We start from the raw sequence: 23035 nt of genomic DNA, 5'->3' as shown, positions 1-23035 counted from the left end.
TTAAACACTACTACTTTTCATAAGGTTTTAAATTTAAATTCCTATACACAATGCATTTTTTTTAAATATTTAGACTAATTTTAAGCTATTATTATAAGTATTAGAAATTTGTATTAGTTTTAGATTCTGAGCCAACGAATGTAGGTATTGATTTTAAAATGATGTGTGTTTTTTGTGTCTGTTATCACCTTTTAGGACATTAAAATGCTTGGATTTTCTCCAACAGCATCTTTTCTGATAAGAAAGTGAATCTTGTTGGTACTTCGGGAGATCAAAATAGTTTTAAATAGCACCGTGAAAATAAAAGAAAAATTAGGGAAAAACTAGAATTTTTACGCAAAATCAGTTTTTGACAAAATCAAATCATTTTGGTTTTAGGTGTAACTCTAAAAAAATTGAACGTAAATGCGTAAAATGTTCACTGGTAGTTTATATTAACATTTTCTATACACAATAAAATTTTCTAACAATTTTAATTTGTTTTAAACTTTTAACTGGCATTTTCAGTTTCAAATTTTTTAGTTTTTTTTTCTATGAATGTCAATAAACTTTTATTTGTTGTATAAAAAAACGTTGAACATTTAATACAAGGATCCTAATTTATTATGTTGTTACAATGATATTTTAAAAATATTAAAAATCCATACACGGATTTTTTTTTATACTCATTTTAAGTTCAGATCTTGACAAAATACGTAGAAATCACGAAAATGAGCAAATTATTTTGAGTTAGAAATTCATAAAAATGTTTCTTTTTAAATGTAAGATTTTAAAATGTAATACAAGATTCTTCTTAGGTTTGACTACCTTTATCAAAAAAAAAAAATGTCTACAACAAAGTTAAATTACATTTTTATCAGAGTTTGAAGTATTTTTACAACATTGGATATTCACTCCATTTGTTATGGAACGGTTTTTTGTTTTAATTCAAAAATGAATAACTAAAGTTACATGAAAATTCCACTGAATGTTTATACTTTCATTTTCTATACACCATACAATTTTGAAAATATTTTGACTCGTTTTGAGCTGTTTACGGACAATTTCAAATTTAATATAGTTTTTTTTTCGAAAAAATATGTAGAAACTTTATTTGTTGAATCAAAAACTATGAAAAATTAATACAAAGCCATATTGTTACAATAACAAATAAAAAATATTAAAAATACTTAGGCACGTATTTTTTTATAATCATTTAGAGTTTAAATTTTTACGAAATATATCAAATTGAAAATTTACAAATTATCTAGTAGTTAAAAATTTATAAAATGTTCAACTTATATAGCGAAGGATTAATAATTTAAAATAAAGTTAGCATAAATAGGTTAAATATAAATTACTTTATTCACAATAATATCATCAATTATACTTAGTAATAATATATCATATGCTGACTGGCCGGCTTCGCTCAGAATCGTTTTTCTTATACAATGATATTACATCATTGAATTCAAATTTAACAATCCATTACAGTGAACCACTACTGTCCAGTAGAGTGACACCCACTTGTCCACCTTTTTTTTATCTATTCTTCGCTTTTTGGATTCAAATATTCAGTTTTGGTTTGGACAGTTATATAATATTCAATACATTATGTGTTAGGTACGTGGTATACTGGTATGATAAGTAGTTTCTATTATTTATAAAAATGTTGTCTATCTTTGGTATGTGCATGGAGTATCAGTGACAAGATAAATACCAATTGGGGGAATATGAATAGATTTTTGTGTTAATAATATTATACAAGACAGTTAACTATGAAGTGTGAAATTAATTGTATATTGAAAAAAAAAATGTTTATATAATATATTATACTTTACCATTACCAATGTTACCTGTTAGCAATACATAGATCAAGGCATCAAGCAACAAAACGAGATTAATTTGGCACACATATATGTAGTAGGGTGAGATTGTTTTTAAAAACGTACACATCCCTTTTTGGCCAAAACAAAAAGTTCAATAATAATTAATATTATATGCTTAAGCTTTTTAAGTTATACTTATAGAAAGTTATTAAATATATATTATACCTAAGTTGAACAAACAAATATATAATTAAATAATAAAATAATAATTCAGTTATATTTTTAAATTATTGCAAATATAATTTTGAAAATTATTTAAAATATAAAATGCATACAATTTGTTAATCTATATATATATTAAATATAAATTAATGTATGTGTCTGTGTGTCCATATTACCATGGAAACCATTTATATATTATTTTGAAATTTCCGATTTAAGGTTTTGTACATAAATGGTTGCCATGGTAATATGTAATTCATATAGAATTGGTATTTTTGATGGGCAACAAATTTCATGGGATCAGCTATTTTTGTATATATAGATAGATTAGACCTCTAAGCAGAAGATAGGTTAATTTAAAAAAGGGAGAGGACCAACCCCGGGAGGTGATCAAACAGGAATTTTGAGAGTTCTGATTGAAATTTTTGTTTATAAATGGTTGCCATGTGTTTTGAAGCTATAATAATGATAATTATTGATTACCAGGCAACAAAGTGCACAGGATCAGCTAGTCTTTTCTAATACTATAAAATGCTTAACGTGTGGCGCCCTCTGAAAACCCATGGAAACGAATTAAACATTTATTATTATAATATTATAATATTATGTAGTGGAAAAAATTGAATTGTCTGTACATATATACATAATTCTATGCTCAACATTTTTTTAATTAACAATCATTAATTTTTTTGCTTCATTAAACAAAATAGCCATTGTAAATGTGTAATATTACTAATATTATAAAATTAAAAACATTTTTATTCCTTTTGGTATTTTATACATTTATTTATTTAAACACTAGGACAATTTAGGCCATTGACATCGTTCATCAAACGATACAACATTCAAAATATTGGGCCTCTGAAAATATACTAAAAGAGTAGCAGTAAATCCGTGTATTTGTGCATCACTTCCAAACTCGACTTCACCTGCACATAGTACTTGATACATTGATACTCTTTCTGGCAGTTGCATGTCGAGACTATTAATGTCAATGCTGAAGAGCTGATGAGTTGTTGTAGCCATTGTTAACATAGCTTGTTGAATTGATGAATGGCCTACCATGCGGTTGCCAAGAACAATAAATGTACCATCTTCTGGGAACAATGTGTGGAGTATATGACGGTTTTTATCATAGCTATTAAAAAAATCTTGAACAAATTTCAATACAGTAGATTCTTCATTTTCCAAAATTTCATTCATACTATAATAGACAAAACAAAATAGAAAATACAATGTACAACTAAAATATTTTTAAATCATATATTTGTGATTGCTTTTTTGATAAATTTTAGTTGGAAGGTTGTTGGATATGTATAAAACAAGTGGTAAAAAATTTACAACTAAAATGTACAGATAAATTAACAGTTGAGATGAAAAATAATAATAATATAGTATTAACAAGCTACAGTAAAACCTCTTTAATCTGTCACCTTCAGAACTGGTCGGAACGTGAAAAAGGTCAGATTATCAGAATATACAGAACATTTTTATTTACATATTACATACATACAAGATTATATTAGAAATGTATTATGTTTTACATTACTTAGAAGAAAAGTCAGTTATAGATTTTTGTTTAGCAAATCACATTTAATTAATTTTATATATCTACTATAAATTGGAAAATCCAAATTGTATTTTTAAATTAAATAGTATTCATATCGATAATACTATGTTTGGATCAACCGGAGCGTCGGACGAGAGGGGTTCTACTGTACATTGAACACTTCATAACTACAAGTATTGGTACCATAAATATTGACCTTAGATTATAATTTAAAATAGATTTCAGAAGACTAGAATTATATTGAGTGTATTGACAGCCGTTTACAAATTGTACATAAGTAACTGTTAAAAATTTACTGTACATAGCAAATAAAAGCCATGAAATACAAAAAACACGCCTTGTTTAATTATATAAGTAATCATTATGAAAAGTCCACAAGATACAAGCAATCGGATATTATTGTTACCAGTTTTAACAGTTTTGTAGCTGCTTATACAAGAGTAGAAGACTACTTATGTGATAACAACAGCAATGTAGCCATAAGTACCTGGTCGTGACTGAACGAATCAAAATAAACGAATAATGTTTAGAAATTATTTGATCTTTAGATCTTTTGACGATTTTGAATAAAACTGTTCTGTGTTGTAGACATGTATTAGTATCACTGACTGAAACCAAATTAAAATTTGGAACTTTAGCACAGAATTCCGTGTCTTTAGTATGTATGATAGGTAACACTATAGATACCTACATCAACCATTTAAAAGACCAAAAAATTCCCACATCTCGGGCAACAAGTGATCAAGTGATAATTCACAATTTTGATTGTCCAAGGGTTCTAATAATATAAAATCTATTTTCAACTATAACTTAAGGTATCTACCTAATTTTTAGTTACTGGTACAAATAAATGATTTTCGACCATGAATCAAGATCTTACCTGGTAAGTGAGAAGTTATAATTAATTTTGAATAAACTAAATGTATACTGGCAAGTGCCAAGGTCGCACTGGGTTATACAAAATAAAAACTGAACTTTCAATTTATATCCGTGCAAAACAAAAAGGGGTACAAAATACAACTGACAACCTTATATTTCTTTAAATTTACAATTTATATTTTAATTTTGAAATAGTTTTTAATCATTGTGACGAAATCATCTATTATCAACTATTTACGTTATCTACTGCCCACGGTTTAAGATATCCACAGATATATACTACTATATCTGTAAACCGTGATACCAATAGGTGTCCTCACGTGCTACTATACCTCGCTGTCATAAAAACCGTCATAAAAATCGGAAAATCTGTGCCCACTACACTATGCTGTGGTGCCCACCCATGACTTGAGGCTCAGGTATGCATTAAGCGAAAAAACAAACACATTGCACCGGAGGACGACGTAATTGCGGCACCGATTTCGTGCGGATATACTCGGGCAACTCGCGCCAATTGCCAAACACTACGTGGCACTCGACGTGTTAAACTTAAATATATAAAATAATTAATAATAAATTAGGAGATCAAATACAGTGGAAACATCTTATTATGAGAACACGGATAATAAATTGATACAATCACGTTATTAAAACAAAATATCCCGGGCCTTTAGTGTTATTTGTTGTTGCCGTAGCAGCCATTTTCTGTGCATCGCGACACACTTTGGGCACTACGAAATCACAAATGCGCACCTAAATTATTGTCATAAAACTATGACCAATAAACTATACTTTGCGTTCTGTACATCCCCTCTTTTATAAAACCAAATTGTTATATACAATATTGTGCACTCCGAAAAGTTAAAAAAAAAATAGCCTTTGTATGCCTGTACTACAATTTCTAAGCAATAATTAAAGTGTTCCCAAACTTTTTGAACACACGGTATAACAAAAATGACCACTTAAAAGATAAACTTACTTGTTCTATGCCTGTTGTCCGGACGATTCGACAGTCAAATGTAAAATGGCGTATAAATGGACAAACCGGAGAACAGATGATAGACGATGTCTATATTAATATCGCGATAATAATAACAATCGTATTACCATTAGTAGTGATTAGTGGTTAGTTTATGCGTATTGTGTACGTTGTACGAGTCGTACTACGATTGTTATTTTTATCGCATAATGATTATTGATTCTATACACCCATCGCGGTTTTAATATAAACATCATCTGTTTTTTAATAACTTGATAGGTATGTTTTGGCTGTTTTGTACTTTTTTCTGTCTCAATAACAGTACCTGTCTCGTCAATTTATTTTGTCATAGGCATTGCCGTGCCATCCCGTAGTTACGCCACTGACCTGAGCATTACCATAGAACAATACACCATAACGCCATTACCATAGACTTTTACTAATAGACCGCCTAATTTTACTCACAAAAAATATGTGTGGCTTTTGCTAAATTCAATTTTTTAATTTTCAGTAAAAAATACTTATGCAGATGAGTCTTGTATTATTCAATTTTCAAACTATTTAATTTACTAACAAAAATACCAGCATACATAAATTTGTCAACAATTTTTAATGTCTATACGACTATACAAAAAGCATTAAAAACGCTAAAATGAAATAGAGTCTAAATTAGAATTCTAACATATACTTTTAATAATTTTCAAAATTATATTTTATTTTTAATATATTATACATATATTACTATTAGGTATATTTAATAATTATTGACAACAATTTCATATTATTTATTTATATATTTTTTAATTCAACTAAGGTATAATAAATATTTAATAATTTTCTATAAGTATAACATATAGATCTAAAGTATATAATATTAATTATTATTGAACTTTTTGTTTTGGCCGAAAAGGGAAGGGTACGATTTTGGTTGAAAAGGGAATCGGCCGAAAACAGTGATGCCCATGTAATAGGCCGTAGGATTCTGATGATACAGAACAAATGTAAATTGTGTATATTATAATTGTATTATTGTATACAAAATACCAACTCAAATGTTAATAAATTACTCTACTTCTTCTAAAAAGTTATGTTAATAAACATGTGAAAAAATAATAGTCATTTAAGCCGGATGGCACGAAACATTTAATGAATTAATAGTGAGCTAATAGTCCCTTAAACAAGATTTAGTTGCCCATGATTGGTCCATTAAATTTTTAGTGAACCATTAAATTTAATAAATTGCTTATGCAACCCAGCACTAGAGTATGCTATACCCGCATGTGTTGTCTCAGTCCTACAAATGTACAACATAGCAAAAACTGTTTTGAGCGGTATAGAACCACTCAGGCTGTAGTGATAGTTAAAATCCTAAATTGATATAAAATATATTTGAGAACATTTTTTGTGAGTAATCGTTTTTATTTTTTTATATCACTTATACGTAAACAGTTCTTATTGTTTCAAAATCCATTATTTTTGTGTTTTTCAAGCGTGGATAACTTTTGTTGTAGTTCCAATATCAAAAAAAAAAAATAAAGATTTTGACATCATAATTTAAATCATTTAAATATCAAACTATATTTATAGTTGAATAAAATGTGAATTTTGATTAAGGTAATTTAAGAAAATGGTAATAATTATTATAAATTTCCCACAGTAAAATCTAGGAAAAAAGATTTTTAAATATAGAATAATATCATTTTTTTTCAAGTAACCATATCATTTTAAACTACTTTGATTAAAATATTGTAAACCTATTATTATTATAAAATGTATAATCTTCAATAACATTGATACATACAAGCATTATACAAAACATTATGTATTGCATTTTCAAAAATGTCTGATTGATGCATTAATAATTCTCATAATTAAAGATATATAATATACATTTTAGTTTAACAAAAATAAAACCATGAACATTTATAAATAAGTTGTATTCGATATTCATTTTTTAAAAACATATTTGTGAGACTATTAATATTACTATGACTGATGGACAATATTGTTTTTATAAATTAAATATCAACATTCAATCCATACAAAATACTTTTGAATAAACTTCATTGATTATAAATATTCATTCATTTATTTATATTGTAATTTTTATATTAATATTTATCATTAATAAGTTTAAAATACAATTAAATATTATAAGATGTATAAAATAATATTAAATTTTAATAGACCTTTTATTTTATATGTATTTATTTGATTATAGATTGACTGCTCACACAAATTTAAATATTGTAGTAACAGAGTTATTTCTTATTTGTGTATATTGTAAACATAATTTATCTCATATTTAATGTGATTCAATTAACTTAAACATAGTAAGAAAATATTATAATTAATACTAATAAAACAAGTTATACTAGTATAAGAATGTGCATCTAAAAAATCCAACTCATATTTCTGTATAAGTTCAGTTACATCATTTATGTATGCCACATTACACTAATTTGAATTTTTAAATTCATCATAATTGTAATGCTTGATTGGAAGATCAAATTTAATGAATCCCCAGTCTTTGGCTTTTTTTACGGCAACTATCAAATTTTCATGTTGTTTTTGGCAAATTCCAGTTAATCTGTAAAACAAAATATTATATTACATAAATTGGTGAGAAATTAGCCATTATTATTTGGAAAACAGATATTTCCCATCATAATTAATTATAATGATTAAATATATTTTATTTGTACTTGTATAACATAAACACAAAATAGATTTAAACATAGAGGTATTACAGACCAATATAGTAATCTACTGTATACATCAATGTATCCACTATTTTAAATATCAAAGAATAGTGTTTAATACTTTATTTTCTCTTGTCTATAAAATGTTAATGAAGTATTCCATAAATGTAATATACAACTGTACATTTACAACTTTTATAACATAAGTTTCAATATACAGATATGATAATTTGTTTTAATAACTTAAACTATACACTATTTCACAAAAGAAGATGACCACTGCATGTTCTCTCATGGAACAGAGTATGATATTTTATTATGTTTTACTTTAATCCCAATTAATAAGCAAAATAAATATTAATAATTTATAATATTTTTTTAGATTTTGAGCGGAGCGAGGAATCTAGTGGTTTTACAATGGTGTTTATTTTTTTTTTTATCCTATATACACATTTTCTACCAGAAGGAGTACTTTGATTTTAACATAGAGTATCTCATCTTTTAGCAAATTGGATCAAGATGGTACTTTAGAAAGGTCATTTTTCGATTTTCTAAATAGTTATTAATGCCACGGGAAAAACTGTCGACAAATTACGAAAAACCACTAAAAATGGGATTTTAATTTCTAAAGCTTTATTTATCACCATAGAAACAAATAAAAAAGTTATACTATTATAATATCAATTTAACTTACAGGCTATAACAACAATATAAAATATCCAGACTGACAAACCGTCTCCGCTCAGAATTATTTTTCTTATATAATGATATTATATCATTGAATTCAAGTTTAATACACTCCATTATACATTGACCCACTTGTAACCTACTGTACAGCAGAGAGACATCTACTTACCCACTTTTTAACTTTTATTATTAAAAAAATAAAATTGTAAAAATAATATCAAATGGCTTTTTTAAAAAAAATCTAAATACAAATCATTATACATACTTATAGGATAACAGTTTTCCAGAATAAGGAGATATGAATTGTTTGAGCAAATCCACATTTCTGTAGTCGAGTATGAGGTATTCGTCACGACATACTGGACATGGATTACCAGTTGCAATCATATCAGATCTCTAGAAATGAATATATGATCATAATACACATGTTTTAAAAACAACATAAGTGTTAATTTTAATTTACAACTCACAATACACATTTTCCTAGTTTTTCTTGGTGGAATACTTCCTTTGTGATTACGGCGATATTCTTTCCAAACAGGATTATTTCCATAAGTGGATTTGTATGCTATAAATAAATAAAAAACGTTATACTACTTTATTTATAATTATTTTAAGTTAAAATGTAACAAGAAAAAAATATAATAAACTAAATTCCAATAGACCATTGCAAGAACAGTTAATACGTATAATGCAATTTTAGTACTAGATTTTATTGTTCAGTTATAGAATATGTAAATAATATTAAAATGAAATAAGTATATTAAAAATAAAATAATCAAGTAAACAAGTATACAAACAATTAAACCAAAACAACTAAAATTAAGACATGATTATCTATTAATTGTAATTTTGATTGGGTTACGTAGTTCCATAGATTTTTCTTTTTTATATATTATTATAGATAAAGTAAATAATATGAAGAATATTTTAAACTATTGTTCTAACTTTTCATGTGAATAGAGTTTTTTATTTACACATAAATACATGATTAATGTATGATGATTTCATTAAATATAACAGTTTTTAACGGAACTACATATTAACCAGAAAAATAATTTCACAGGAATCAGTATTTTTGGAAAATATTTGTTTGGAATGATATAATTAACAATTTTTCTAAACAATTTAAAAAGGGTACTATACAGGAATAGTATTTTCTTGGATTAATATTTATAGGAATCGTACAAAACTAGGATGAAAAAAATCACTAAAATAAATTTCCAGAACACTATCAGATAGGAATGGTATTTATTAGGATAATACTATGGAGTACAAAAATTTGGAACGATATTACATAAGAATCTTGTTTTAATTTTAATCTTGTTAATTAATATTCCTATTTAATATTGGACCCGATTTTTAGATACCCAAGTATTAATGTCCTCATTAATACTATTTTTAACAGATATAATTCCTGAAATTTATTTTATTTTTTATATTATCCTACTTTATACGGTTCTAATAAATATCAATTCAAGAAAATACTGTTCCTGTATTATTATATTCATTCCTAAATTATATTATCATCCAATGGAAATTACATTCCGTACAAAAAGCAGTTCCAAATATTTTATTCTTGTTAAATAGGTTCCTGATTTATATAGCTCTCCGTAATTTACTAAAGGCTCTGTCAAACAGAAAGCATTATTTTAATGTCACGTAATTTTGTAATTTATTACAAAGCAGTGTTATTCACGCGCGTGAAAGCACTACGCCGAGGAGCCATTTACTGCTTTAACGCGTTCTGTTTGACAGAGCCTTAAGTAAAAATAATTATAAAAAATCTTTTAAATAGGAATCTGCGAAAATGTACTAATATCCAAATAAGATGGTTTTATTAAATATTTAAGGTTTAAGACAGTATTGAGTTTTTCTAGTAATACTAAACCGACATTTACTACATTTATTGACCTACTACTTAGGCAATTTATATTATTAAATCATTGGAAAATAAATAATATCTAAAGAAATATAAGAGCATTGATTTTAAGTAATGATTGATTTGATATCAATTATTATATATTGGAATTAGAATAAATTAGAAACAATAATGGTTTTAAATGTCCTTCTTTGGGAAAATCATTAGTCAACATTATAAATCTTAAAAATGTAAATCAAATGTAAACTAATATAAATAAAAACACAAGTTTGATAACTTTTTTGTATAGAAAAAACTAATTGTTTAGTGTTTATCGTAGACTGCATTAAACTTTGGGGTAGTACTAATAAGCAGTTTTCTGTAATTCTTGGTTCAAAATATGAAAAACATGCGCATAGAATTCTGTGTTGTAATTATAAGTAAATAAGAGATATTGATTTGTTCTAGAAAAATAATAATAATTTCATACCATCACTTTTTAGATATTCAATACTTGTTTCGGCAGGAATCACAGTCGACCTATCTTTCGGAGAATCTCGTTGCATTTCATCTTTAGTTGACAATTCATTATATTTGACCACGTTTGTGTAGACATTTCTTCCGTTTTTCTAAGTAGTCCATAGAAACAAAGCTCAATTTATTTACATATATGGTTTATTGAAAAATAATTAATATAATGTATTGATGTAAACTTACTGGCACAATGTGGTTGCCGGTTGATAGACCACTTGATGCTTTGAAAAGTGTAGACGACAATGTACGAATAGTGTTCAAAAACATTGTTATAGTGTACTTAAAACCTAGCAACTCAAATAATAAATTATATCGAAAATATGTAACAAAAAATATTGTAAAAAAATGTGTTTCTGGCTCACTCGTTGTCTCTTATCTGTATAAGTTCTAAGCAGATAAGAATTTGTCATGAACAACATTTTGTTTGATACGACATTTTCTCTAAACCCATATTTTCCCAAAACCTTAATTTACCGCCACGCAATTAGTGTTCGTTAACAGTTTAAAATTTGACAGAGACGTTCGCGTTTATTATGTCTCTGAACAGTACTTTTAGCATTGTTAAAAAACATATATTGTAACAAACATGAAACAATATCTATAGGCTACGGTTTAATAATTATTTATTAAATAAAACTTAAAAGCAATGAGATCTATAATATGGAATCTATATATATGAGTATATGAGTATAGACGGTATGTGTTGGGTACTATAATGTAACGCAAGTTACAAATTATTGTAACGAAATTATCTTTTCAGTAACGTTGAAGTAATGTTATTTTAACATTTTATTTAAATTAACGCTATTGCAACGAAATTGATTTTTAATATCAGTAATAAATGTCAATAATATTAGTAGGTAATTATTTTAAACTATGGTTTACTCATAACCTCACCAATCGGCAAAAGCCAACCACCAAATACCGTGAATAATACTTAAACATTTTACAGTAGGTACCTATATAAGATCAATGTTATATCTATACAATTAATATAGGTAGGTATAACGGTAGGTTATAAGTGTAGGTATATCTAATATTATACCATTATTTTTTAATTATTTATTAGCTAACTATATTACTTCTTATTATTCGTTAACCGTAATGGACTGATTTTGTAATTCAAAGTATCGTTATTTGTAATTCCCTACTTTTTAAATGAAAAAGTAATGAACCTAATGTGGAAAAATTAATGTTGAGTAACGCGAATGTTATTTAAATAAAAATATTGAATGTAACAACTAATGCGAGTAGGTAGATACCTAAAGTAATTTTATTATTATTTTCAAAAGTAATTTACCCAAAACTAAGTCTATATTAGCCAATAATGCCCAATAGATATGTACCGTTATGACTTTATGGACATTTACCAACGATAATACCTAACTTACCGATAGTAGATGAAACTCGATTTAAACACTTCAGTGGAGCAGTCACAGAGAAGATAAAAAATAAAGGAAACGTGAACAATTTTGTTTTAAACTTTAAACGGGGAATAACACTTAATTAGTAAATTAATATTTCTAGAATTTTGATTAAAATTGTTATTTATTTGCTAATCCAAACATAATAAATTTTAATTAATTTCGTCAAACTACTTAAATAAAACTTTTTCTGAAAGAAATTGGTTTTCTTTTATTTTTTGAACTATCCGTATCCTTTTCATTAAACATTTTTACAATTAGTTCGGCTTGTCGTTTCATATCATCTCTAGTTAAGATGTACTCAGATTTTTTTGGCATATCATCCGCTTTATTTTTTTTTATTAAAAGGGACAATTTAATTTTTTTCTTCGTTAATTCTGCCTGTATGAATTCTTGAACTTTATACACATACATCGCACGAGCAAAATTCAATTGTTTGGAATCGAATTCATCCGGAATTATCAAATTACACCACCTAAATTTTCCATTAATTATAACAATCATAGATTTTATGTCTTCTATTGATTTCATTAATTCCTCAGTGCCATTATCTATTGTATTTTCTTGTGAAGTAAGAGTTTTTATAAATTCGAATTGTTTAGAATCGTCAATTGAAACCTAAAATATCGATAACATTAAATATGATATTTTAAATATTTAAATACAATGAAACACTTACATCGAGTTTTTTAAGTATCATTTTAATATTGTCCATGTAAAAATACAAATCATTAAACAATTTCAAATAATGAGTTTTCATTTTGTCAAGATTAGACATTTTTTTGTTTTGGCCATCAATGAATGTTTTGAAACTCTCCACTTGTTTAGTGAATTCAATATCTTTGATAGTCAAAAGTTTCAATTTATCAATAGTCTCTTTTTTATACAACCTTTCCTTCAATAATAAACTCCGTAAACTTGTTCTTAAAGTTGACAACTTGCTTAAGTATATTAAATCATTTTTTGTACACTCAACATATTTTACCAAATCGTCTATATTATTATACTCTGATTGATTTAGTATGTAATCAGCGGCTAACTCATCGTTTGTTGGTTGAATATCACTAAGAGTTACATAATTAAAGATATTTTCAGGAAACTTATAGTCTATAGATGAAACGTTTATATCATTTTTTAAATTGTTCAAAAATTTAGTTTTGTCATCTGGATGGACGTAGTACATTATTCCAAATTGTGAAATATTACTACACCAATTATTGTTATTATTTTTTGTTTCTTTATTTTTATCATTTTCAGCAATAGTAGTATCAGCTTCGGTAGTTGTATCAATTGTCCACGGAAGTTCTGAATAAAATCTTTTTTCAGTTTTTGTGGCCGGTTTTTCTTGCATTAATGACTTTCTAAATTAAATAACAAATTTAGAGACTTTATTTATTTGATAGCAATAAGTGAATACGTATTTAATTAATGATTAAAAAATTAATTCGTTTTTCAAATGATATTTCATAAATAACTAAATTGTATTCAACTGTAGGAATATTGTAATAATGTATACATATTTACATTCGTATAATTACGGATTGCAGTTTATTTTAAAATCTTGGGTACACTATTTTGTAAACTTTAAATAAAAATATTATATAATTTACCTACTGCGTTCCATTGAATCCATTATTGCATTTATTTTGTCTAGGTAAGACGTGTTTGTATTGATAGATTTTTCTTCTGCATCCTTCTCGGCAAAATAACTTTTAACATAATTCACTGAGTCTTGGTTAAAGTTTGTACCAGTTTCAATTTCTTTCATAATGATCACGGCCATTGATTTAGCGTCGTTTTGTAATTGTTCTATTACTGTATCATACTTGATTAAATTTTGTTTAACACCATCGACCATATTTTTGGTCGTTCTTTTGGTCGAGTCGACCAGTGCAATTCTCTTAACTTTGTTTACAATTTTTCCCATTGTTGCTTCCATTTTGTGTCTTTTGATATGTTTCTGTTTACCTTTCTTTGGATTCGGGTGTCTATGTATATCCTCCAATTTTTTTAATGCTATTTTAAATCGTCTAACTCGTGCATTTGAGGCATTAGTTATTGTGTGTATAGAATTATTCATGCTCAATTTTATTTTATCTGGATGTAAATGTCTGTATCTTTCCAACAAACTCTTACTTCCAGCACCTGATAAAATTATATCTTTAAAATCTCCATTTACCACTTTAAATTGTTCATAATATTTTCCAATATTTTTTTTCATGTCTTGAAGATTAATATTTTCATTTACCAAATTGACATCCATTTCTGCAAAACGATCATGTTGCTCTGCATCTCCCAATTTCGTAATATTTTCCATAATGTCACATTTCAAAATATTTGTCCATCGTTTATCTTCCATCATTTCCACTCGTTGGTATTCATTCATATTGTTTTTTTCAGAGAATTTTTTTTATAAATTTAAAATATGATCGCTTTTAAAAATAAGTATTACCTAAATTATTGAAAAATTGTTGATAAAAGGTTTGTTGTGTAACTATAAAATATTATAATCAGATATAATATCTCGTATCCGTGATATAAGTAAATATCTATTTTAAACAGCTGAAACTAGTTTGGTTAAACCTCATTAAAATTTATTAACTAAACATTATAATAATAATTATAGATCTCGGAGACAATGGAACAGATTACAAATACAACGTCGCCACGACAGTGCTACAGCAACAATATGACGTAGGTAACAATTTATTTTTTGCTTTGGTAAATGTTTGTTTATTTTTTATGATTTCATTAGCATTTATCGTATTTTTTTAAAAATTGTATGTTGTAAAATATATTAATATGTATGTCTTGTGGTGGTTACTGTTTGAGTGGATATTATGTGAAGGAATATAACATAATAAGTCATAATGATAAAAAGAATAGTAGTAGGTAGTACCACAATAATAATTAATAGGTTTAGTTACTATTGTACTAAAAGTTATCAGTGTTATAATATTATACTTATTTGTAGATATTAAAAAAGTTTCTGAAAACGTTAAATATAACAGAAAACAAAACGAAATTACACTACAATAAGAACCATATGAAATAATATAAAATGGAGAATACAAAAAGGTTAACAAGTGAGTACATCTGTCGTACAATAATGGTCGAGCATGTTGTTGTAATGGATGTGTTATATTTGAGTTCAATGATAAATCATTGTATACGAAAAACGATTCTGAGTGGTTGTGTCAGTCGAGAATATTTGTATAGATAATGAAATTCAATAGTTAAGAAAAAAATACATGTGTCTTATGGCAATAAAAATCGTTACTTCCCGGTAAAATTTTTTTTAAAAAACAAAAAAATTGGAAAACTAGAATACTTATAAATAACTAAATTTAATAGTTAAAAAAAAAATTAATAAAAATCGAAAATATCTCATGGCTATAGCGGGACTTTCCGGTGAACCTTTTCTTTTTAAAATTTAATTTTTATGTCTAAGATTTGATAATTTAATACAAGATTCCGCATTCGTTTTACCTTTAGCAAAAAAAAGTATACCTACCGAAAAGTCAAATTAATTTTTCATGAGCATTTGAAGTTATATTTTTTCGACATTAGATATTCATCCGTAAATTAATGATTTTTCATGGAACGATTTTCTTATTTTGTTGTAATTCAAAAACGAATAACAACGTTGATACTTGAAATTTTCAATAAATATTTATATTAGTTTTTTCTATACATTCTATTACATGCGATATGGTATTAAAAATATTGAGCTATTTATAGACATTTAAAATTTTAAAATTTTTTAGTTTTTTTCTATAATTATAAATAAAATGTTTCACTGTGTAAAACAGCTTAAACATTTAATAAAATGTTCGTAATAAGTTATTCTAATGTTAGTAAAAGTATTAAGTATATGAATACAAAGGGAAGCATGATTTTTTATTAGCATTGAAACTTTAAAGTTGAGTTTTGACCAAAATTCATCTAAATCACAAATATTTTCAAATTATTTAGTAGTTACAAATTTACAAAATGCTGAATTTCCTTAACTAAGAATTGAAAGTTTATAACAACGATTCTCATAAGTTATTAATATAGTAACCCAAAACTCTAGAAAAATATATTAACACAGTACCTATTTTGTTATAGATATTTTAAGTTCAAATTTGAATAAAATTATATATTGAAACGATGAATAACGATCATAGTATTATTTCGTTGTAATTCAACAACATTATTCGTGAAGACTTATAAAATTATAAATTTTTACTATATTACGGTATGAAATTTTTAAAATTTAAATTATTACTTATTTGTACCATGAACTTATTCACGTTGTTCTACGTAATGTGGTTTTGACGCAAAAATTATTAACAATAATAGGTACAATATGATAGAAATATAGACTACTATAATAATTAAATATTAATTAATCGATGCAATGTTTTCGACAACAATATTAAACCAACCTTCCAAAATATTAATATAAAAATTAGTTACTTTTTAGCAATAACACCAATTTTTTTAGAAAAAAGTCGTATGACCTATTTATTCAGTTATTTAAATTTTACATTAATTATAGTAGAGTAGGTAACGTTGCTATTGATTTGTTGGGATGAATAATGAAAAGTAATAACTAGTAAAGTAAGTAACTTTAACTTCCTTATTATATTTTAAAAATAACAATTATAGTTTATAATATTAATTTGGGGCCTCAAAATAATTCCTTGCACGAGTTGCACACAAAACAGAATTTATAATTGCAACACTCTATACCTATACTATACGCGTTGCGTAACAATTTGTTTTTTACCCAGTTGGTTCTTAATATGTAACATTGTGGAAAAGTTACAGAAACATTGCGACAGCGGACGATGAGAATACATGTAACAGAAATATATGCGGTAATCGTTATGACCTGTCGCCGTCGCAATCATTTGTCCGAAACTGAACAAAAATAACAAACCTGGTACGTAAGTACGTATATTCGCACGCATTTTTATTGCAAAATTAATTATTTATTTACAAATCAGTAATCACAGTAGTTCTTATTTAGTATTTAGTATTTACGCTAATATTAAATAGTATCATAACGGTCAGTGTGATGTTCCAGATTTGCGTTAAGAGGCCATCCTGGTAAAAGTGAAAAACATACAACGCTCAAGAGATGGCGTTGTGCGCCGTATCGCCGCCGTCGCGGCAGTCTGTAACCACGCCCATAGTCTACGCGACGCGGTCCGCGCGTAGTGACGCGGGAGAGGTACATTATTATTACACAGACCGTCGTTCAGGTTGTTTGGAGTCGTAGCATAAATTGTCACCCGTGCATTTCTTATATGTATACTGGCGCGTGAAACGTGGCTGCTAAATCACGAGCCGCGCCCTATTTATTAATTAAAGCTCCTGTTTACTTAGAAATTTTAACCAATAAATTAAGCATACAAATTATTATACACCATAACTCGATTTATATTTCTAACCCAATTACTTTTTTAAAATACATGTAAAATATTAATTTGTCATTACGATTAAATAGATTTTTTAGTAAAAGTGTTGCGTATTTTACGTTGTAACTTATAAGTGACATGAAGCAATTTTTGTACGATAATTTAATCTCCTAAATAAATATTAGCATTTAGCAACATTTTAAATAGTTTTGATTAGTAAATATTGATGTTATTTACTTATTTTAATTTTAAACATAATACCTACATAAAATATAAAGTTGATTGTTGCACATAATATTTAGTAAATAAATACCTTTAATTATAACTATAATTATTTATATTATTGCAATTTGCAGTACATATGTAAAAAAATAATCTGTATAAACTAAACATGTTCATTGTTCATATAATGTATATAAATTAAAATTAAATTATGTATGTATCTTCAAATGTACAGAACACATGTACTGATATATAACAAATAATTGAAACACAACATTTGGATTAATGACAATTTATTATAATTGACCACTTAAATTAATGCTAGTGTTCATAGATAATGGATAACTGACGAACTATAATATTATAATATTATAATACTATAATATTATAATTCGCCTATGCTTTTATTTTATGAAATGTCATAATATTTACATGATATTATCTATGTAAAAAGGGCATAGTTATATATATATATATATATAATAATAAAATAAAATATAATACAAAATTGCATAATACAAATTATGCAATTAACATTTTACGTATTTATTTTACGTTGTAATAAAAAAAATCATCCGTAACAATATTTACACTCATAAAAATTAATTTGTATACAAAATAAATAATTTAATATATTATTAAATACATATGATACAAATATTTTCATAACTTATTTTTTAAATAAAAATGGGTACAAATATTTTTTAATTTTTTAATTTTAGTGATTTTAAACCATTTCAAACGGAATATTTGGGTAAATATTGGTTTTATTAGTATAACGCTGAACATTTTTTCTTTCCAAAGAGTCTTCATCAAACTCTTGGTTTTTCATGAATTTATGCTTATGAGACCGGAGTATTAAATTATGGGTAATGCTAGAAAATAATCCTGCCAGAAGTTTTGTACTCCACCCAAAGGTTTGATATAAAAAAGTAATATTAATACCTGTGTCAACAATTGTTAATATTAATTTTACAACAAAGAATATTCCCATTAGCCCAGACACAAAAGTTCCAACTGTCGTAAACCAACCCCACAATTTAAATAACTTATCTTCTACCATTTTCCCGATCGTGTTTTCGTCTATCAAATATTTGAATTGCAGACCTTGGTTAGTCGTATCATATCCCATAGATTGTCTGATTATATTATTCGTAGCAGCTTTCACTTCTTGCGGGAACAATATATGCTGTTGAAAAGCTTTCATTGTGTCCTGTGTATATATACCGGCATTCATTAGGAAATCCGGATTTTTGTACGACCATGTCCAGGACGTAGCTGGCTTAAGCTTTTGTGGTTTCTTAATTTCCTGTATATTTGGTAGAATGGCAAACCAATCACCGCCCAATTCGAATGCAGGTGGTAGAAGTACATTGCAGTCTACCTGTGTTCCAAATTTTTGTAAAATATGTGTTTTGGGAGCCATAAATAATGTTTTGTTATTGTATAACACCGGCAGTTCATTAAAACAATTATTTTTTTGTGATATTTCTACGTTAACTTTTTTGCATTTTATCAAGTAAATAATTTCACTGACTTTTATTGCCGTAAACCCTGGTCCACCGCCCATTAAATACGCAAACTCCGAAAGACTAGAAGACGCTAATGTGAGTCGTTGCTCTAGTAATTTTCTTTCTAGCTCACATTGTTTTAGTATTATATCGTTATACAACGATGTAATTGTTGATTTAAAGAAATTTTCGACATAAACAAATTTTGTATTTATGTAGGCTAACAAATCAGTGTTTTGAGTAGTTATAGTTGTTCGTGTAAAATAATTTAAAAATGTAGGTTCTGTTAAAATTAATAACTGCATATGTTCAGTCTGAATAACTGGAATTCCTGTGCAGGCAAACGTTTTTTTGACTTTTTTTAAAGCAAAGACTATTTTGTCAGTCTCCACGATATAAGTGTATGTCTTTGAAATTTCATCAATAGTATTTGACGTAACTAATGACGCTGGTCCATCATATAGGACACTGAAATCGTGTTCTTCGCAGTTCATGTTATTGTTTGACCAGATGGTTTCACCTTTAAAAGCATCAATGCCGTAATTATCTGATAATTTAAGTTTTGTACCTGTTGGAAGTATAAGAATGTTATCTTTGGTGTTCGCTGTTGCCATACCTTCAGATAACAATATTTTAAATTTTGCTTGGACAACGACGTTTTCCCATTCCCCTTTATTTGATTTAAAATGTTCGCCTTTACAATTGCCATACTTATCTAGTGACCCTACCATTGTATTTGAAACATATGTTGTTTCGTTGATTTTTAAGTCTGTAACTACACTTCTTAGTGGAAAAGTATAGGATTGTTTCTGATGAACCTCTGAACATCGAGCACTTCCTAGTTCGATAATGTCAGAAAAGTATCCGCCCTCCACCACTTGCGCATCTTCAAACGCCGAGCATCTCGTTATAAAATAATCCACAGATATTAAACACGATTTAAAAATAACTGGATATGTTTCAATTTTTTGTAATAATTGTATTCGTTGTATCTGTTGCGTTTCTGTTGGTATTGGAATATCACATTTTTCTACTTCCAGGCTGTCAAATGAAGTGATATTTAGATTCGACCCTCCACAATCGTACGCAATAAATCCGAGAGTGAAATTTATGATGTTTGCAATGACTACAAATAGTACTTGGTTAAAATACATATTGACTGATTACCTAAATAATAATAACAGAATATGATTATTATACACAATTTTAAGTAATAAATATTCAAAGTATAAAAAAAATGTTATAACCAGGGCTGTGAATTTATTTTATTGAAAAACATAACAAATATTAATTTCAAATTTCATAAAATTCAGAATGAGCTTCACGAGCGTCTGAAGTTAGAATTTTGATAAAAATTATAATTATTATATATTATCGAGAATAATCGAGTTAAAACAAATAAAAATATTTTGAAAATTTTATCATGTATAGAAAATGCTATTACAATGTACTCTCGGTAACTTAAAGCTCACGGGAAAAAAAAATAATTTGACTTACTACAAATTTCGAGTTATGAAAATTGTAATGTGTTTTTTGTTATTTGAAGGGGAATTACAAATTCTAATTAAAAAAAAGCGGGTAAGTAAGTGGATGTCGCTCTGCTGTACAGTATGTTACAAATGGGTTACTGTAATGGATGGTATTAAATTTGAATTCAATAATATAATATCATTGTATACCAAAAACGATTCTGATCGGAGACAAGTTGACAGTCTAGGATATTTTATACAATATTAATTTTATTGTTATTATTTTTAAAAAAAATAGGTACCTATAAAATAAATTCCAAATTAATCAAATTAGATTAATAATTAATTATAATTATTATGTTACGTGGAACCTTGTTTCAAATTTTCAACGCTTAGCTATAAAAGTTAAATACTTCATAAATTTTTAACAACTAAAGAATTTGTAAATTTTCAATTAAATAAATTTTGTCAAAATTTGAACTTTAAATGGTTATAAAAAAAAACATGCCTGTTATAACATAAAAATAAGAATATCGGTACAACAGAAATTGAGTGAATATCTAATATTGTAATTCAAATGCTCATAAAAATTTAATTTGACTTTCCAGTAGACATTTTTTATTTGATAAAAGTACAAAGACAAACTCATGAAGAATCTTGTTTAGAATTTTCAAACCTTAGATTTAAAAAGAAAATATTTCATGAATTTCTAACTCAAAATAAATTGCAAATTTACGTGATTTTTACGTATTTTGTCAAAATTCGAACTTTCAATGCTTATTAAAAAAAAAATTGTGACTATGTATTTTTAATATTTTTTAACTACTGTTGTGACAATATATTAGAAGCCATGTATTAAATTTTGATGCTTTTTTACCAACGAATAAAAATGTATTGTCATTTATAGAAAAAAAAACTAAAAAGATTGAAAATTTTAAATGTCTATAAATAACTTTAAAAGTTTTGAAAATTGTATCATTTATAAAAGATGTTACTATAAACATTTTGTGAAAATTTCATGTTTTTACGATAATTTGTTTTAGAGTTACAATATCTAAAATCGATTTTTAAAAAATTGATTTTGCGTAAAAATTCCCGTTTTTCCTTAATTTTTTTTTTTGGTTTTTCTTGGTGCTTTTGAATTCAAAAAATCCCCAATGCATCAAATAGATTCACTTTCCAACCAGAAAAGCTACTGAGTTTGAAAATAGAAGCATTATTTCGACAACTTATCGTGTACACACACACAAAAAAAAAAACACAACATTGTAAAATCAATACATTTATCGCTCCGATCAGAATCTAAAATGTGCACTACACAAAATCAGAAAAAATAGCCACTGCATTATAATACAAGTATAAAATATCTTACCTTATTTTTAGTGTTTCTGTTTGTTTTTATTATAAAACGACGTGGATTCAATGTTGAGCTCAAATTTTGAAAGAACACTAACGACACTAAGAACTGCTGCAGTCATATTTATATATCATCATGTATAATTAAATATTTATTGAAATGATAATTTATAGTATCAAACGATATTTAACACTAATACGTTACATCATTTTATATTATAATATTATTGAAAATGATTCAATGTAGTCTAACGACGTCGTATTAATATTTTTTATGATAATTGCTTGAATCACTGAAATTATGAATTTAATTTGGGCATATTACCTGATTGCTGTAATAACCTAATGTTTTACAGATAACTAAACTTATGGGTTCATAATGTGCATTTTTAAAAAAATAATC

At 26.4% G+C, this 23035-nt stretch overlaps 4 protein-coding genes across 5 annotated transcripts; all 4 read right to left on the bottom strand.

The window, feature by feature from the left end:
* Positions 1–2063: 2063 nt before the first annotated feature.
* On the bottom strand, positions 2064–5575 carry LOC132934761 (uncharacterized). Of its 2 annotated transcripts, none has more exons than XM_061001100.1 (2): positions 5459–5575; positions 2064–3234 (listed from the first exon to the last, which is right to left on the bottom strand). In XM_061001100.1, the coding sequence occupies exon 2, from the start codon at positions 3231–3233 to the stop codon at positions 2829–2831; it is 405 nt and encodes a 134-aa protein (XP_060857083.1). In that variant the 5' UTR covers position 3234; positions 5459–5575; the 3' UTR covers positions 2064–2828. The 2 variants fall into 2 exon arrangements, with proteins under 2 accessions (XP_060857083.1, XP_060857082.1); XM_061001099.1 differs by lacking the exon at positions 5459–5575 and adding an exon at positions 4481–4709.
* Positions 5576–7427: 1852 nt separating this feature from the next.
* On the bottom strand, positions 7428–11611 carry LOC132934498 (small ribosomal subunit protein mS40). Its single transcript, XM_061000805.1, has 5 exons — positions 11426–11611; positions 11199–11337; positions 9318–9415; positions 9113–9243; positions 7428–8048 (listed from the first exon to the last, which is right to left on the bottom strand). Exons 1-5 carry the CDS (start codon positions 11507–11509, stop codon positions 7916–7918), a joined length of 585 nt encoding a protein of 194 aa, XP_060856788.1. The 5' UTR covers positions 11510–11611; the 3' UTR covers positions 7428–7915.
* Positions 11612–12840: 1229 nt separating this feature from the next.
* Positions 12841–15052, bottom strand: LOC132934181 (uncharacterized). Its single transcript, XM_061000460.1, has 3 exons — positions 14277–15052; positions 13346–14027; positions 12841–13284 (listed from the first exon to the last, which is right to left on the bottom strand). The coding sequence occupies exons 1-3, from the start codon at positions 15050–15052 to the stop codon at positions 12841–12843; spliced, it is 1902 nt and encodes a 633-aa protein (XP_060856443.1).
* A 3956-nt stretch (positions 15053–19008) lies between these two features.
* On the bottom strand, positions 19009–22701 carry LOC132935214 (uncharacterized). The gene is made up of 2 exons (XM_061001693.1): positions 22649–22701; positions 19009–20974 (listed from the first exon to the last, which is right to left on the bottom strand). The coding sequence occupies exon 2, from the start codon at positions 20959–20961 to the stop codon at positions 19024–19026; it is 1938 nt and encodes a 645-aa protein (XP_060857676.1). The 5' UTR covers positions 20962–20974; positions 22649–22701; the 3' UTR covers positions 19009–19023.
* Positions 22702–23035: the final 334 nt, after the last annotated feature.

This window comes from Metopolophium dirhodum, chromosome 1 (assembly GCF_019925205.1).
Source record: "Metopolophium dirhodum isolate CAU chromosome 1, ASM1992520v1, whole genome shotgun sequence".
Taxonomy (NCBI): Eukaryota; Metazoa; Arthropoda; class Insecta; order Hemiptera; family Aphididae; genus Metopolophium; species Metopolophium dirhodum.
The sequence above is the reverse complement of the archived record's forward strand: the minus strand, read 5'-3'. Positions and strand labels throughout refer to the sequence as shown.

Coding starts and splice junctions, on each gene's coding strand:
- LOC132934761 (XM_061001100.1), bottom strand. CDS start 3,233: ATGAATGAAATTTTGGAAAATGAAGAATCTACTGTATTGAAATTTGTT.
- LOC132934181 (XM_061000460.1), bottom strand. CDS start 15,052: ATGAATGAATACCAACGAGTGGAAATGATGGAAGATAAACGATGGACA. Junction 14,028..14,276: donor GATTCAATGGAACGCAGTAG/GTAAATTATATA, acceptor TATTTAATTTAG/AAAGTCATTAATGCAAGAAA. Junction 13,285..13,345: donor TGATACTTAAAAAACTCGAT/GTAAGTGTTTCA, acceptor TCGATATTTTAG/GTTTCAATTGACGATTCTAA.
- LOC132934498 (XM_061000805.1), bottom strand. CDS start 11,509: ATGTTTTTGAACACTATTCGTACATTGTCGTCTACACTTTTCAAAGCA. Junction 9,416..11,198: donor TGAATATCTAAAAAGTGATG/GTATGAAATTAT, acceptor ATTTATTTATAG/CATACAAATCCACTTATGGA. Junction 8,049..9,112: donor GGAAAACTGTTATCCTATAA/GTATGTATAATG, acceptor TTTGTTTTACAG/ATTAACTGGAATTTGCCAAA.
- LOC132935214 (XM_061001693.1), bottom strand. CDS start 20,961: ATGTATTTTAACCAAGTACTATTTGTAGTCATTGCAAACATCATAAAT.